Source organism: Nyctibius grandis, chromosome 25 (genome assembly GCF_013368605.1).
Source record: "Nyctibius grandis isolate bNycGra1 chromosome 25, bNycGra1.pri, whole genome shotgun sequence".
Classification (NCBI taxonomy): domain Eukaryota; kingdom Metazoa; phylum Chordata; class Aves; order Nyctibiiformes; family Nyctibiidae; genus Nyctibius; species Nyctibius grandis.
Window position 1 is genome coordinate 6,947,776 of NC_090682.1, and position 14,910 is coordinate 6,962,685.

General features: G+C 55.4%; 1 protein-coding gene across 7 annotated transcripts in view; it reads left to right on the top strand.

Moving 5' to 3' along the window:
• Nucleotides 1–600: 600 nt before the first annotated feature.
• Nucleotides 601–14,910, top strand: part of CADM1 (cell adhesion molecule 1) — a 132,021-nt gene continuing 117,711 nt past the window's right edge. For all 7 annotated transcript variants that reach the window (XM_068418118.1, XM_068418117.1, XM_068418119.1 and 4 more), the window contains exon 1: nucleotides 601–731. In XM_068418118.1, the coding sequence (XP_068274219.1) occupies nucleotides 632–731 (100 nt within the window). In that variant the 5' untranslated portion in view covers nucleotides 601–631. The remainder of the gene's footprint in view (nucleotides 732–14,910) is intronic.

Genomic DNA, 14,910 nt, shown 5'->3' on the forward strand with positions numbered 1-14,910 from the left:
GGTGGTTTCCCTGTTGTCCCACTCGCTGTAACCCCCCCCTCGACACCGTCGCACGGATGAAAATCTGCGGAAAGGGCTGATTTGTGCGGGGCTGCGGCTGAGGAGCCCCCGGTGCCGCCGCGGGGGGGGCTCGCTGGGCTCCCCGCGCCCCCGGCTCAGTGCCGCCTCCGGTGGGAGCGGGGTGCGGGGGGGACCCGAGCCCGAGCGGGGGGTGCTGGCGTGGGAAAAGCGCAGCCCCCCCGCCTGTCGCGCCGTCGGCGGGAGTCGCGATAGGCGGCCGTGCGAAATATACGGGGGGTTTGTGGTTTGTTTTGGGTTTTTTTGGTGTGTTTTTTTTTTTTTAAATTATTTCTGCTCCAGCCGCGGTTCTGCAGGTCTGAGCGCGGGTGCGGCCGCGCTGGGCGCCCCCGACTCCTCGGCCCCCCCCGGGGGGTCCCGCACCCGCCGAGGGACCCCCGCGCCGCGCCCCTTCGCCCCGCGCCGCGCCCAGCACTTTGCCCCCGGCCCCTGGCGCGGGGGCGGGGCCTGCGCGTCGCCCCGCCCCCCGCCGCGCTGACGCGTGCGCATCTCATTAGCGCGGCTCGCGCCGGCGAGGTGCCGGCGCGGCGGCAGAGCCGAGCAGGTGCCCGAGATGGCGGGTCGCGCCCAGCCCCGCGGCCCCGCCGCCGCCGCCCCGGGCCTCCTCCCGCTCCTCCTGCTGCTCCTCTCCGCCGCCGCCATCATCCCCAGAGGTAGGACGCGGCCGGACCCGGACCGCCCCGCCCGCGGGGGGGCGCCCCGCGGCGACGCCGGGGCCTGCGGGGGGCGGCCCGGTGGCGGGGTGGGGGGGGCACGGCCTCGGGGGACCGGGCGTTACGGCTGGAGAGCCGCTCGGGCGGCTACGGCGGGGCCCGCGGCTCACCCTGCTGCCCCCGCCACCCTCGGGGCGCCCGAGTGGGACGGTGGTCCTGGGGAGCGTCGCCGGGGCCGCGGCGCGGCGAGCTCGGGGCGTGCCGGGGGGGGCGAGGGGATGAACGGCGGCGGGGAGGGGACCCCGGCGGCGGGGGAGCGGCGGGGGGCTCACCCGCGCGTGTCGGGGCGGCGCGGGCAGCCGGCTGCCGGTTACCATGGAAGCGGCTTCTCCCCGCGGCCCGGGGGCTCATCGAGCGGCCTCCTAATTAAAAAGTAATTGCCGTGCGCGCCCCCTCCTTCCTTCCCCCCGCGGTGTTTTCCTCGGCTGCGGCGGGGGGATGCTGCGCCGCTGCCCGCGGGAGCGGGGAACCTGTTGGAATCGAGTGCAAGTTGCGGGGCGCTCCCGCGGGGGCACCCCAAAGCCGCCCGCCCCGCTGCCACCCAGCCCGGGCGCCCTCGGGGGCGATGGCCCGGCTGCGGGGCTTGCGATGAAGCGGGCGTTAATTAGCCGCGGCTCAGCGGGGCTCCCCGAGCCGCCCTCCTGCCGCGCCGGCCTCCTGCCACCCGGAGCGGGACCCTGGGGACGTGGGGGGACATGGGGCCAGCTCTGTGGCCCGGCTGCAGGAGCCCCCTCCCCAAAGGCTGCAGGAGCCCCCTCCGAGGCTGCAGAAACCCCCCCCCCCCCAAAGGCTGCAGGAGCCCCTCGCCAAAGGCTGCAGGAGCAGGGGAGGCTCCTGCACCCTTGGGGGGGTGGGCAAAGCTGCAGGACCCCCCCCCGGGCTGCCGGAGCCCCCCCAAGGCTGCAGGAGGCCCCCAAGGCTGCAGGACCCCCCCCCAAAGCTGCAGAAGCCCCCCCCAGCACAGCGTGCCACCTCGCTGGGGTTGCATCGCTCCTGCACTGAGCCGAGTAGCCGCAGGAGGGACTTGCCGCTCGCGTCTGCCGGCTTTGATAAAATATTCCTCCTTAATGCCACTTTATATTTACAGTGTGTCACTGGAGAGGCACAAGGCTTCATTTACTGGCTCGCGCGACGAGAGAAGCGAGCATTATTTGCCCGGGACGTTTGGGGAAGAACAAGGCGGCCATTGAGCGATCTGTTGAATTTAACTCATAGGAAAAGGGGGGATAAAGGAGCAGGCAGCTCGGCCGAACAAAGAGCTTTATTCATAGGCGTGTTGTACACGCTTCCCCCGGTCTTCCCCAGTCCCCCTTTCGGGTAGGACGCAGGGGGAGAAAGCCGGTGTCGTTTTCAGCTCGTTGTCCCTCTTCGAGAGATCGGTGTCCCCCAAAGGGGGCCGGGGGCTCTCCCGAAGGCCAGCTCGGACAGCGCGAATGACTGTTTCTTGAGGGCGCCTTTGTCTGGTTTCGGAAGTCCTGAAGGGCGACTCTGTTCTCCGGATTCCGCCGTCCTGCAGCCCGGAGCGCCCATTGAGGGCGGCCAGGAGCGATGGACACGAGCCATCGCCGTCGGCGCCTTTCATGGGGAGCGGGGAAGCGCTCGCGTCGCCTCGGTACCGCTCACCCGCGCCTCGCGTCAGCCGCCCAGATGTTTGTGTAGTTGTGGTGATCTCCTCCTAGTTTTACAGATGTTCTGTTGCAAGGTGCTTTTTGGGGAACGCATGTCTGGTGTAGGTCGATGTGTAGCGAGCTGCCCACCCGTTGGACCTGCAGATGCTGTCGCTTAAAGGCACCTGAATTAAAAATAAAGCCCTGTTGCAGGGCAGCAGCCTTTGTTCTTTGTTGTGCCGTCTGACTCTTAGTACCTCGCCTCACGTTTCCAATGCCTTTTTTTTTTTTTTAAGAGCTGTTTTTAGCTGAAGGCTGGGGCGATGCTCTGACAGGGTAAGCCTGTTAATCACCGCCCAGCTAATGGGCACAGCGGCGCGGTGTAGAATATCGAAGCAGCTGAGGAGAAACAAAAGCAGGCTCGGATGCTGAGTGAACAGGGCTGCGCCTGACCCACACCATGGGGGTTTTCCACCAGCACCACACGGTGTGAACTGCGCTCGCGGTGCTGTTAGCAGGAGATAACTCTCTGGTGGTCCTGGTGCTCTGTTGTGAATTACAGGATAAAATCCCAGACCTCCTGCTTTAGGCAAAATTTCCTTCAGGCTGAAGAACTCGGGGTTTTTCTCGCTGCTTCCCCCCACCTTTTCCAAGCTATCGATTTGGGAGCTGCGGTAGGCTTGGAAGGGAAAGCGAGCGTCGTGGCAGGAGCGGCTGGCGGCGGTTGCAGGGCGCTGCCGTCGTGGCTCCTGTCCGGGCTGCCGGGTGCGAGGGCCGCGTCGCCGCCGTGGTGGCACCCCGCGACCTGGAGCGTGCCGTGGAGCGTGCGGTGATGGCTCGGCTGCCGGCGCTAAGCGGGGTGATGGGAACAGCTTGGACTCGGTTTACGCCAAGCCGGTAACTCGAGAGGAATCTGTGCATTTCTGTGGCACCTTCTTTATCCGATCTCGATGCGTTACAGTTAATTAAACTTCATAACGCCGCTGTGAAGTCGGGAGAGAGCTGAGGAAGGATTTCAGCTGGTACCGAGAGCGGCCAGCGCTGGGGCGGAACGCAGCATCTGGCTAACGGCGCAGAGCAATGTCGCGCGGCAGTTTAGAAAGGATAACTTCCCGCTGGAGCTGTGGGAGGTGTTCAGAGCCGGCGTCGGGCTGCAGCCCGGCCGAGGCGAGGAGGGCCGGCGGGCTGGGCGAGAGGCGGTCGCAGCTGTAGCCTCCGTGTCTGCCAACATCGAACAGCCCCGTGTGTGGCAGGCCGGAGAAAGGCCCTCTCGAGCGCAGCGAGCGCTCCCGCTGAGGCCGTGCTGAGCCGGGCTGCGGCGTAAACACGGAGTGAGTTTTGTGTGCGAGCAAGGGGATGTTCTGCTCAGACCTGCCCGAGCTCTCGCAGGGAAAAACACACGTCTGCGTTCTGCCCGCGACGCAGATGCGCGAGGAGCGTTGTGGGGAAGGGGCTGGTAAATAAAGCGATCCGTCTGGGTGGCAGCTTGGGCTCATTTGTCTTGCACGTAGGCAGCGGAGCGCAGGTTTGCAGCGTGACAATCTGGCTTGGAAGGCACTGCTAAGACGGGGAGAACGGGAAGGGCTCTGCTCCACGCTGCGCACGGAGGAGCGGGCTGGCGTGGGGACACCGGCGGTACCGGCTGGCCTCGGGGTGCCCCGCGGCACGGCTGTGGCGGGGGAGAGGGCTGCGCTCCCCCGGGAGCCCCGGCCTCGTCAGCGGCTGGTTTGCTGATGCTGCATCGCCGTTCTCTTTGTTTGTCTCTCCCGGGTGTGTAAATAGAGGCGGCTCCGTGACCGCCCAGCCCTGCCTCGGTGGCAGCGGGTGGCTTGGCGTGCGGTCCTGCCATGTGTGGACCTGCTCTCTGCCCTATTGCTGCACTGAAAACGGGTCAGCTCTTTAACCCTGCGTCTGCCTGAGGCCGTCCGCAGTTTGTTTCACCCGGCGATGGACCATTTAAATGCTCCTCGGAATGCATTTGCTCAAAAAAAATCCTTCCTGATACTGCACGTAGGCAGACTTTTCTGGGTATCTCTGTTTAATGCCAGTTTTTCTAGAGATTATCATCATACGTTTAAAAGGGGTTTTGACAACCTGTACCTCTTTTTTTGCTGTTTTTTGGCAGCATCTGGCAGTACTTGTATTTCAAGTGCAGGGGCTCCCTGTATCCCAGAAGTTGCCTTCAGGGAGACGGGACTTCAGCAGGCTCCGGCGGCTGCGAGCGCAGCGCGGGCTGTGAGGCTGCAGCGTTCGCGGCGGCTGGAATTGGGCCAGGAGGTAAATACTTATGCAGCAGTTTAAGAGCACAAACAAAGCTGGACGTGCGCAATCCGCGTCTCTTCTGAGAAACTGGATGCTACGTGGAGCACAGAAACAAACACAAGTTTTTTCTTTTGGGAATGTTGCGTGCCGTTCTCTGGTGGGGCAAACCCGCGGGCACTAAATAAAGAGGCTGGGCCTGGAAACCTGCAATGACGGAGAGACCCTGGGTGGAACGCTGTAATTACGAGGACTTGTGTCGCTTCCATAAATCAGTTGCTCTCCCGGGGGTTTAACTGCATGCTGCAGCCAGCAGCTGCTGCCGCGGTGCCCGGGGAGCTCGGCAGGACGCTTTGAAGGTCCCCGGCGCTCGCCTTCGGGGGGAGTGTGATGGGGGAAAAGGAGGGGGTTTTTGAAGGCCAAACCACGAGGCTTCAGTCAGAACTTGGGTGGCTGAAACACAAGGGAGCTCGTCAGCTGGGGCACGCGGCGGTGCGTGCTGGCTCCGAGACGAGCTGGCGTTGGTGGCTGAGCCACGGGCTGGATTTAGATATCCCAGTTTTTAATTTGCAAGTGTGGAGAGCGCCCTGGCTCCTCCGACGACCCTTGCCAATGTGTGACTGGTACCCGCCTGGTTTCTCTCAGCCTTTTTGGCCATAATAACAGTTTTCTCCTTCCTTGTGTGCTCGTTGCCTGTTGAACTTGTTGCTTTTCCTGCTCTGTTGCCCATCAGCTTCTCACCTCCAGTCTTTGTACGGCGTGGTGTTGGGTGCTGGGGAGCCCTGCGGAGCTGCTGCACGGCGCCGCGTGGGACTCGTGAGGACCTGGCTTTCGGGTCAATCCGATTCACCCTTCCAAATATGTGATAGTGATAAAAATACACGAGGAGCAGCGGTGGTTCTCGTAATTGGTGCTGAGCTCGTGCCACGTGGTCGGTGGCTTTCTTGTTGTATTTAAGACACTCGACTAGGTTGTGCCAGGGACTTTTGGTGGCCTGCACGCCTAGTTATTTTAGATCAACAATGTCCCTTCGTCGGGTTGGGCCAGCGTGCTATTTTTACCCTGCGGTTCGGTGGTAATTGATTACGTTCTTCTGTGGTTTGGAAACTTGAGATTAAAAACATTCTGACCTTACCGAATTCTCGAGGTGAATCTATTACAAGACTCGTGACCCCATTAAGATGTCAGTGTAAAGGATCGAAGTGATACTTAAGCACTTAAGTTTTATATTTCTTAACTCAGAAATACAAAACTTTTGTGGGCTGTAGCTTAACTGGAAAATCTCTTTGAGCTTTGATCTTTTGGGTATTTTTTTGTCACTGGAAGTGCTGGCAGTTTCTCGATGGTGTCCGTTTGCTGGCAGTCGCACATGTGGGTGCTGCCTTCTGGCTGCCAGTGAACCTCTTTGATCTGGTTGTGCCCTTTTTTAGCAGCGTTAGCAGGCGCTTGGACCTGATTTATAACCTCTTCAAAGGTCTGCTTCCAGAATGGAAATGTCGTGTTCCCCAAGCCCTTGCCAGGTCTCCTAAGTCGGTCTTCTCTGGGGTGGTCTCTGGCAGCGGTGTCTCCCATTCCCAAAGATGCACTCAAGGGCTCATCCAAACCATGATGACTCTTGTGAGCTTGGACCTAAGATATCTCAAAATTTGATGTGGAAACACGCCTTTTTGTTAGACCAGTAATGCTATTTGTAGATACGACCTTCTTGTGGACAACGTGAGCCCAAACCGTCACGCTTCAGCAAGAGGGGTCTACCGGGAGCTGTGGGAGACAGACGGGCACACCCCGGACCCCTCATCCCCCATGTCCCGGGGCTCTGCGGTGTACAGCCTTTCTTGGAAGGGTGACAGGGAAGTAAGAAATATCAAGCGGCACAGTGACGTTCCCCCCCTGCCCTGCTCCCCCTGTGCAGTGACAGAAATACGAGTCGGAGTTGCTTAAGGATCCAGGACAAACACTGAAACCCTGGAGTTGGGCTCTGAGGTCTGCCGGCCAGTTCTGCCTGGTCTTGTTGTAAGGAAGACCTGAAATAGTCGCATTTAGAGAACTGTTGCTGTAGCTTGGTTGGTTTCCAATTCGTGTGCTAAGCTGTTTTTGCTTGAAAATGTGGTTTGGGCTATTTGTGCTCCATTACTTGCCTTGTGATGCCTATGCTGGGTGCCCGCTGGTGGGCGAGGGGAGGTGGGCATCCCTGCGCAGAGCAGGGCGCTTGGCCAGGCAGGTGCCACCTCTGTCCCTTGAGATGTCCCAGTGACTGCTGGTAGGGATGGGGCAGGACCCATTGAACGTGCTCCTGGTTCTTGTCCGTGGTCACCACTGAAGTGTGGATGCGTGGAAAGGTTCTTCTGGGTGTGTGTCCTGGTTTTGTGGGGATAAAAATCTGTAGAATCACTTTTCTGTTCCATTTTGCTGTAGTTTGTGGCCAGCTGTGGGATGGTGATTGAGGCCATCAGCAGTTAAACCCAGGGCAGCTGCCCCAGGCTGCCCCACAGGTGTGTGCTGTGACAGTAACATCAGGGTCACTATAAAAGGGAAAGCTGCTGGGGAGGGGGCTCTTTGCTCTGCTCTCCTCTTGCTCCTTCTCCTCTCTTCTCAACGGTTGTGATCCCTGGAGGAACTTGCCACCACTCTATGAGCTAAGTATAACTTTGTCTTTTGTATTAGCATCGTTATTTGTTTCCTTATTTTATTAACTCTGTTTAAATTTCAACCCACGAGTCTCCCTCCTTTCCCAACTCCCTTTCTTGGTTGGGAAGGGGACACTGAGGGGTAGAACAACTGGTTATTGTTTAGCCCTGGGTGTGAGCTAAACGGAGATAGTATGCAAAAACTGAGTGTGATTTCTGCTTTCTCACTTAACTCTTCACTTCTGACCTTGGTTTTCTAATGGTTTACCGTCTGCTCCAGGTGAGGACCTGTGCTGTGTCATTAGGAGAGAGAATCTATAGGGCCATGGTACATGACTGCTGTTTCCTGCCGTATTGCAATTAAGGGCTGTTTTTTGTCCAGCTCCTGGTCTGCAAGTGGCTCTGAAAGAGGTGTTACTCGTTAACCTAGCAGGCAGAGCTACGGAAAGGGACTCCCACGCCGAGGCTTTTGAGCTCTGTCCACGTTAACAGCTTCTCGTTTGATTTGAAGGCCTTATACTCTTAATCGTTCCATATGATCTTTAAGAGGACGCACACATTCAGTCAGCTCTCCCCGCATCCGTCACTGCCAGGTACGGCTCCTCCAGCATGTGAAGCGCAGTCGCTTCTGTTCTTGGTGAGAGCAAAGATTAAAGCGGGATAGACAGGGGATTAACACCGTTCCCTTCGGACATCTTCAGGGGAAGGAGGAGAAGCTTGTAGACGAGAAATAAAGAAAATACTTGGAGGCAAATCGTTTATTGCTACGTAGGAATAGACAGAGCCTTGTAAACAGAGGGTTTAGAGCAAAACCAATGATGTGGCTTTTAAATCACCTGGGGAGAATTTCAGGTGCACAATTATACGGTGACTGTCTCCTCCAGGCCCTCTTCTGTAGATTGGATCTCTGTCTTTCAAGTCTGTTCACACAACACGATGTTGGATGGAGTGCAGCTCTGGGAGGTGCGTGTGCTGTGTCGGATAAAGCTGTCCTTTTCGGGGTACTTTTCCAGTTTCCTGTTGCGGGTGGGTAGGTCTGTACCCTCATTCCTGTTTGAGATGGAGGAGGTTGTCTTTAGTGAGAGCTCCCCTTAAGTATGATTTCAGCGTTTCCTATACAATGACTTTTTTTAATTCCTTGCGAGAATAAATATTTCGTGGACGAGCCATTGTACTCGCAACCCAGCGTTTCCTCCTCTGGGCCACCTCTCCTTTCCTCCCACACACTGCGGCCCCAAAGACCTGCCTTGTCTGGGTCTGCGTGCAAGGCTGCTGAGGTGGGAAAGGGGAAGGAAAGGAGGTGGCTGTGGGTGGCTGGGGCACATGGCCGGTCTGAGTCCAGCGTTGTTGTCGCCTCCTGGAATGAATCCTCAGGGGACGCACGGCCACGTGTAGCGAGGTGGTGTCGGTGGGACAGCGTTACACGTCTGGAGGGTGAAAGAAACTTGTGGTACGTGCAAAGAACAAGCCTTAAAATGGAGTGTCCTCTCCTGGGTGTTGTTACGTCATGGAGATTTTATGTAGGAAACGCTGCAGCGCCGGCAGCTGCCCCTTCGAGCGGTCTTTGACGGGGCTGTGCCTCGGTTTCCCGCGGCAGACGGGGCTGCTCGGAGAGCTGGGGCTCGCCGCGGTGCAGGCTGAACGAGCAGTCCGTCATCCTCCCGTCCTCTCTCGTTGTTACGGATAAATCCCGTCTCAAAGCAGGGAGGAGCTCGAGTTATCCTGCGGCAAATACCTAAGGATTAGTAAGACGTTTTGAGCCTGGTCATCTGCCGCTCTTCCTGGGGAGAGCGCGGTGGGCTGGGCGACGGAGCAGGAGTTCTCTGCTCATGGGAGTGAAAGGATTTGGTGCTGGAATTAACGGGGATGTCGGTGGGTGTGCAGGCGAGGGGGGTGCTGGTGAAAAACGGGGTGGATTGTTCCCCGCTTCTGCTGGGTTTCACTACCAAAAGAACGAGCCTTGCGCTGTGAACAGTCACTAAATTCAGTGGGGAAACCTTGGGAAATGCAGGTGCTCTTTGCTTTAAATAAAATGTTGTTGTACCAGTTGAAGGAACTGATGCCCATTAAAGATACGATCCGAAACAGCGTCGAAGTTTGGATAACTTGGCGTTTTTGTTGTGCTAAAAAATCGAATTAGTTACAGATTAACTTTTTCTTGCTGATTTATGAATGTCTGGGAAATTGTTTGCCTAAAGGTCTGTAGACGTTGTGTTTGAACAAGCGAAAGAGTAATTTTTGTCAGTTTAATAAGCATAACAAGAGGGTACATCTTGGGGGCGAGAAAAGCACCTCTGAAAGGGGCATCTTTTCATTTTAAATCAGTTCCTAGGATTTATAAGGCATTCAAAGGCCGAATTGTGCCCACATTGTCGCTGGCGTGGCACGGTCCGGGGCGCTGTTGGTATTTGTTTCTCACCGTACGTGATTCTGTATGTTTAGTCTCCTCTTGGAGTGGCTTTTTTCAGCCTTCATTTGTCCGGATTATCAGCATGCAGAGGAGAGCTGACTTGTATTTACATGATTTAGTTGTCAATATGGTAAGTGTTGATAGATATTGTTGTCATAAGTGCTTACAGCCACTGGCCTGATGACTGAATTTCTTGTGTGCAAACCCGCACGAGCTGTGCATACGAGCAGCTTCCCGGGGAGGGGCGTGCAAGGAGCTGCTGGTTCCTGTGTGGGAATCAAACCCTCGGTGTGGCTGGACAGGGGGCATTTGTTGGGGAGGTGTTGTCGGGTCCTGTGTGGCAACAGCCAGGCTGTGACGGAGGCAAACCGAAAGGTTCTCGTTCCCTTTTCTTTGGTGGGAACAGGTGCCGTTACGTGGAGTCGCTGTTTGGGGATGGATGTGTAGAAAACACCTGGACGGCTGCACACGAGGGGCTTGGGTGGGCGATGTTAATCGCTGCCACGGGGCTTGAAGGAAGAAATGCATCGTGTTGTGTGCGGAGGAAGAAATGTGGCTGGTTTTGCACACCCCCAGACCCCCCCGAGCTTGCTGGTTGCTTGATTTAGAGCCGCTTCCTTGGGAGTAGAGACAAGTTGGGAGGAATATCTGTTCCCTCCCAGGCAAAACCTGTCCTTTTGGTGAGAGGTGGAGCGGCTCATCTGGATTCATAGCCCGCTTTAGCACTTTGCTTGCCTTTCCGCCCTCGATTCGGGACTGCTTTGCCTTAAGCGGGGAAAACCAAGAAAAAATCTTCACTTGTGGGGTCAGGAGAGAAGGGAGACGAGGAACCCCGCGTAGTTAGTATGGGCCGTGGAAGCTTTGCAGAGTCGCACGTCCAGATGGATTACATGAGGAACTTGACATCTTGTTTAAAAACAAATCATTCATTATGTAGCAATGAATAATCAAGCATTACAGTTTCATCTCTGGAGGTTCCTTTTTTGGTTGGAATTTTGATAGTTCAGTAATTAAAAGCTGAAAGCTATTACACCCTCTACATGTTGATCAATTGGTAATTAAAAAGTTGATGATAGATACGGTATTTCATGGGACTGGTTTGTTGCCATCAGATTTCCTTAGTGTGTTTTGAAAATCGTCATTTAACTTAGCACTTAAGCATTTTTCAATATTCATGGACTATTTTGCTTGAATTTTATAAATGCCTTTAAATTACCAGAATTTGCATACAGTAATTTGAGATCCTAATGGATCGCAGGACTTTAATACGATCTGAAAGGCTGGTTTTCTCCCCATCTCCTGCAGCGCGTTTCGAGCCTGCGTCCGCGTTCCTCTGGTTACTACCCGATTCTGGGGCTGTCGCAGCATTAATTTGCTGTGGCAGATTGCTGCGGCTGGCTTAATCGGCCCGAGTCCAAGGCAAATACTTAAGCGTTCTTGAGGTACGACCCTTGTCGCAGGATTCATTCCGTGTAAGAGTCGCTCGGCTTTGCTGTCGCCGTCGTAATCCGTACCTGATGTCAAAGCGCTTACGGGGACAGAAGGGGCTCGGGGGCTGCCGAGGGAAAACTGTGGTGGGAACAGCCTCTGTGATGGAAGATTCATTGCTTCAGGAGTCTAATCTGAGACCCAAATGAAGGCCCAAGCTGACGCTCTTCAGAGCATAATGCGAGATTTACTGCTCTGCCACACTCCAGAGATTAGAAAAATAAACCACCACCCTCCCAACCACCCTTCCTTCGTGTGCAAAGTTTAGGGGAAAACAAGGTTTTGGCGTGGTTTTGCAGAGTCCTCCTTTTCCTGATGCCCACGGCCCTGCTCCAGGCAGGGGGTTGGCGAGGATGGGCTGCTCGGGGTGGGCCTGGCCTCGGGTGCTGTGGCTGGGCAGCGGTCGTCGCCTGGCCGAGGCTGCGGGCAGGCCGGGCGTTAGGCGGGCTCACCCCGAGCAGCTCGGCGCGGGTCGGTGGCCCGAAGGCTGCTGCCGGTTGGGTTTGCCGGGTGGGAAATCCTTCTCGAGGCGTCCTTGGCTGGGCCGGCGCGGGGCTGGCACCGCGCCCTACCTGAGTGGCAGCCCTGGCACAGCTTCACGGGGTTTGGCTTGGAAGCACAGAGATGTTGGAGATCCCTGCCAGCCTGATGTAGTGGAAAACACCTTCCCATCGCTTCGTCTGGCTGTCCCGAGCAGGCACGGGGAGGCAGGCGGGACTGCCCTGCCGGGACACCCGGGGACGTGACCGGCTGGGGTGCGAGCCTGGCCTTCACGGCACGCGTCCGCAGCGCCGGGCTGCTCCCGAGGGGCCGGCAGGGCCAGCCCGGGCGCTGGATCCTCGCGAAGGGCCAGCCCCTTCCTGTGCCGGTGGGACATCCTCCTGTCCCCCAAGGCAGAGCCATCTGAGTCCTCCCGGGGGCTAGACCCTGCAACGGCTTCGCCCGCTCCTCTGGGACGTGGGCAGCGTTCGGAACGACCGAGGCCGGCGGGAGATGAAGGCGTGACACCGGTATTAACGCTAACGCCTCGGGCGCGTTCTGCAAAGCCCTGGTTTAAAAAGCGCTCTGTCCTTGGACACTTGTTGCTGTGTGACAGCTGGTTCCAGTAATTTGTTTTTATAGGGCAGTTTGGAGGAAATGAATGACACGTTGAATATTTCGCTGAGATTTTAGATGATCTGAAGAATACTTTCCGGTTTGCTAATTGGTAGATAATGCTGAGTACATTGATGTTGACATGAGCAAATGGATTTAAAATGATTTTGCAGTGAGACTCATTAAAAGATGCTCTAATTCAGTCAACAGGAAATGTCAACTAATGCGTCTGTGCGCGCTCTCGGACCAGGTCGTGGCGGCGTTGGAGTTGTTACGGGTCCGCATTAATTACAGACAAATACACTGCTGCATGTGGCTGCTGGCGAGTCGTCCTACATCCCAGATGACAAGTTCTGTGAGTTGCCTTCGTTAGAGTGTGAAAGCCGAGTAATTAGTGATCTTGCAGAGTTCCTTTGATGAACTGTCCTCAGCCAGGCGAGGATGGGGAGGCTGCTTTAAACCAGTCCCTTTCTCAAAACTACTGAGGGCAAGTAAAACCAGCCGTAAACGTCGGTACCTGGAAGGTGTGCTCGTGTTGATATGGCGCCCAGTTGAGTTTCTGGAAGGCCTGGAGGCAGGCAGTGATTTCGGGCCGTTTCCTCAAAGCTGTTTTTGTCCAAAGCAGCCCTGGCACAGCTGGTCTTGAGGCTCCATGGTCCAGCCCGAGCTGCTGCTGAAGCCGAGTGAGCTGCTTTGCCCGTGCAATAATTATCTGTAGCGGTGAGAAAAGCAAGCAGAAACCCTGTAAGAGGGCCAGCTCGCGTGCTTATTGTGCCACAATGCGCAGGGCTTGTGTTGGCAAAGGTGAGCACATCTTCAGGGAAGATTCTGATGAGCAGTGACAGTCCAAAAGCATCTTGGGTTTGGTCCCAAAGTAGGAGGTGGATCTCATCGTCTCCTCAGGTTTGTAATAAGTCACTGGAGTGCCACGGTCCTCCAGGTCCCATTCGCTGTAGATGGGGGGAGAATTTTACTCGCCCAGCTTAGGCTCTGCCTTTTCTGGGCCTTCCATCAATAAAATTAACTTTTTCTTCTCTCTCTGAGTCGATGAAGGATGTTGCTTTGCTGTCTTGCAAGTAGTGCCTGAAGTTTTGAATTCATAAAACTGGATTTGCTTAAATCTCTTGTATTCATTTCCTCAAGACAAATGGGGAAATTAGTGCATGTGCAGCTCTGGCCCAGCGTTAACCCTTTTCTCTTTCAGGGAAAATGAGCTGCTCTGGAGCTTAGGAAATGAGGGAACGAACGCTTTGGAGACATGACTAACATACCAAATATGCGCCGTGTTGCACAAACCTGTTACGGGTGTAATGTAATGTTCTCCCTAAAGAGATTCATGGCTCTTGGGGGCAGCGAGGAAGCAATCCTTTTCAGTAAATTGTGGCGGGATGAATATATTTTTAAGGAAAACCAGAGAAACATAAATCTCTCTTCCAGCATCGTTGTGCTTCTCTGCCATCGAGTCTCTGCGGTCGCAGCCACCTGGCCCGCTTAGGGAGCGTCCTGTTAGAAACCAGACTGAGGGGTGAGGTCTGTGACTTGCTGGTTGGCTCAGTGTAGAGGAAAAGGTGGTCTGTAGCCTTGGCCAGCAGCCTTTCGATCTTGTTTCCCTCCTGTCCTCCAGACAGTCGTGTGTGTCGATGGCTTCCGCACCGTGTGCGCTGCAGAGCCTAGTGCTGTGCGGCGTTGGCGTTTGCTGAGCCTTCTGCTCGCTGCCCTGTTCCAGATCAACAAAGTCGTTGCTGGTGGGAGAGGAAAACCTTCCCTACCGAACCTGAGAGCGGAGTAATGGTATGAGAGGGAGGGGGTGAGGCTGCTTTCCTTGGTATTTCTGTGATGCCCGATTCCTGTCTGACACCTGTGGGCCAACTGTCAGGGAATTATGGTCAGGGGGGTGTCAGAGGATATAAAAATACATTTGTGTGCCAAATGCTACGTTTTGGCCATGGGAGATCATGGAGAAGGTTTACCAAATACGATCATTCTCAGGGGAATATATCTGCCTCAGCTCTGGTGTATTGGAAACCCTCAGAAGTTAAGGGGTTTGTGTAAGGTGAACCTATGAACCCAGGAGATGAGGTTTCTGCTTTCTCCTGTCATCATGGGCTGGCCAGGGGTTCAGATGGTGGCCTGACCCCTCTGAATTTTCATTAATGTCTAAAATTTGTAAATACGGACGTTACCCATTTAGTGCGTAATCCCTTCTGTAGCTTGCATGCAGGCATAATCAAAGGATGCTTCATGTATTACATTACCTGGGATATTTAGGGATATTTTTATTATACTCTGGAAGTAATCTGCAAGATCTGATATGAGGAGACACAAAAGGTTAGCTGAAAGCAGACAAGAACTGAATCATTGACTTGAACAGGAACTGCATTGTGCGAGCTGTAATGCTCCTTTCCGTTCATTACTGCAATTATAATTATGGAACCCAAAGTATTTAATTGGCCTCGCAGACTCTTCACATTGAATAGATTGCATTGTTGCCATTTTAAAAAAAAATCCTCTTATGCATTGCAAATACACGTACGTGTTGCTCTCTGGTTCTCAAGAGGTTTCTTTGTTTATACGATGAGTGATTAACTGAATTATGGATCTGTCCTATGTTGCGTCAAGCTAAAATCAAATGG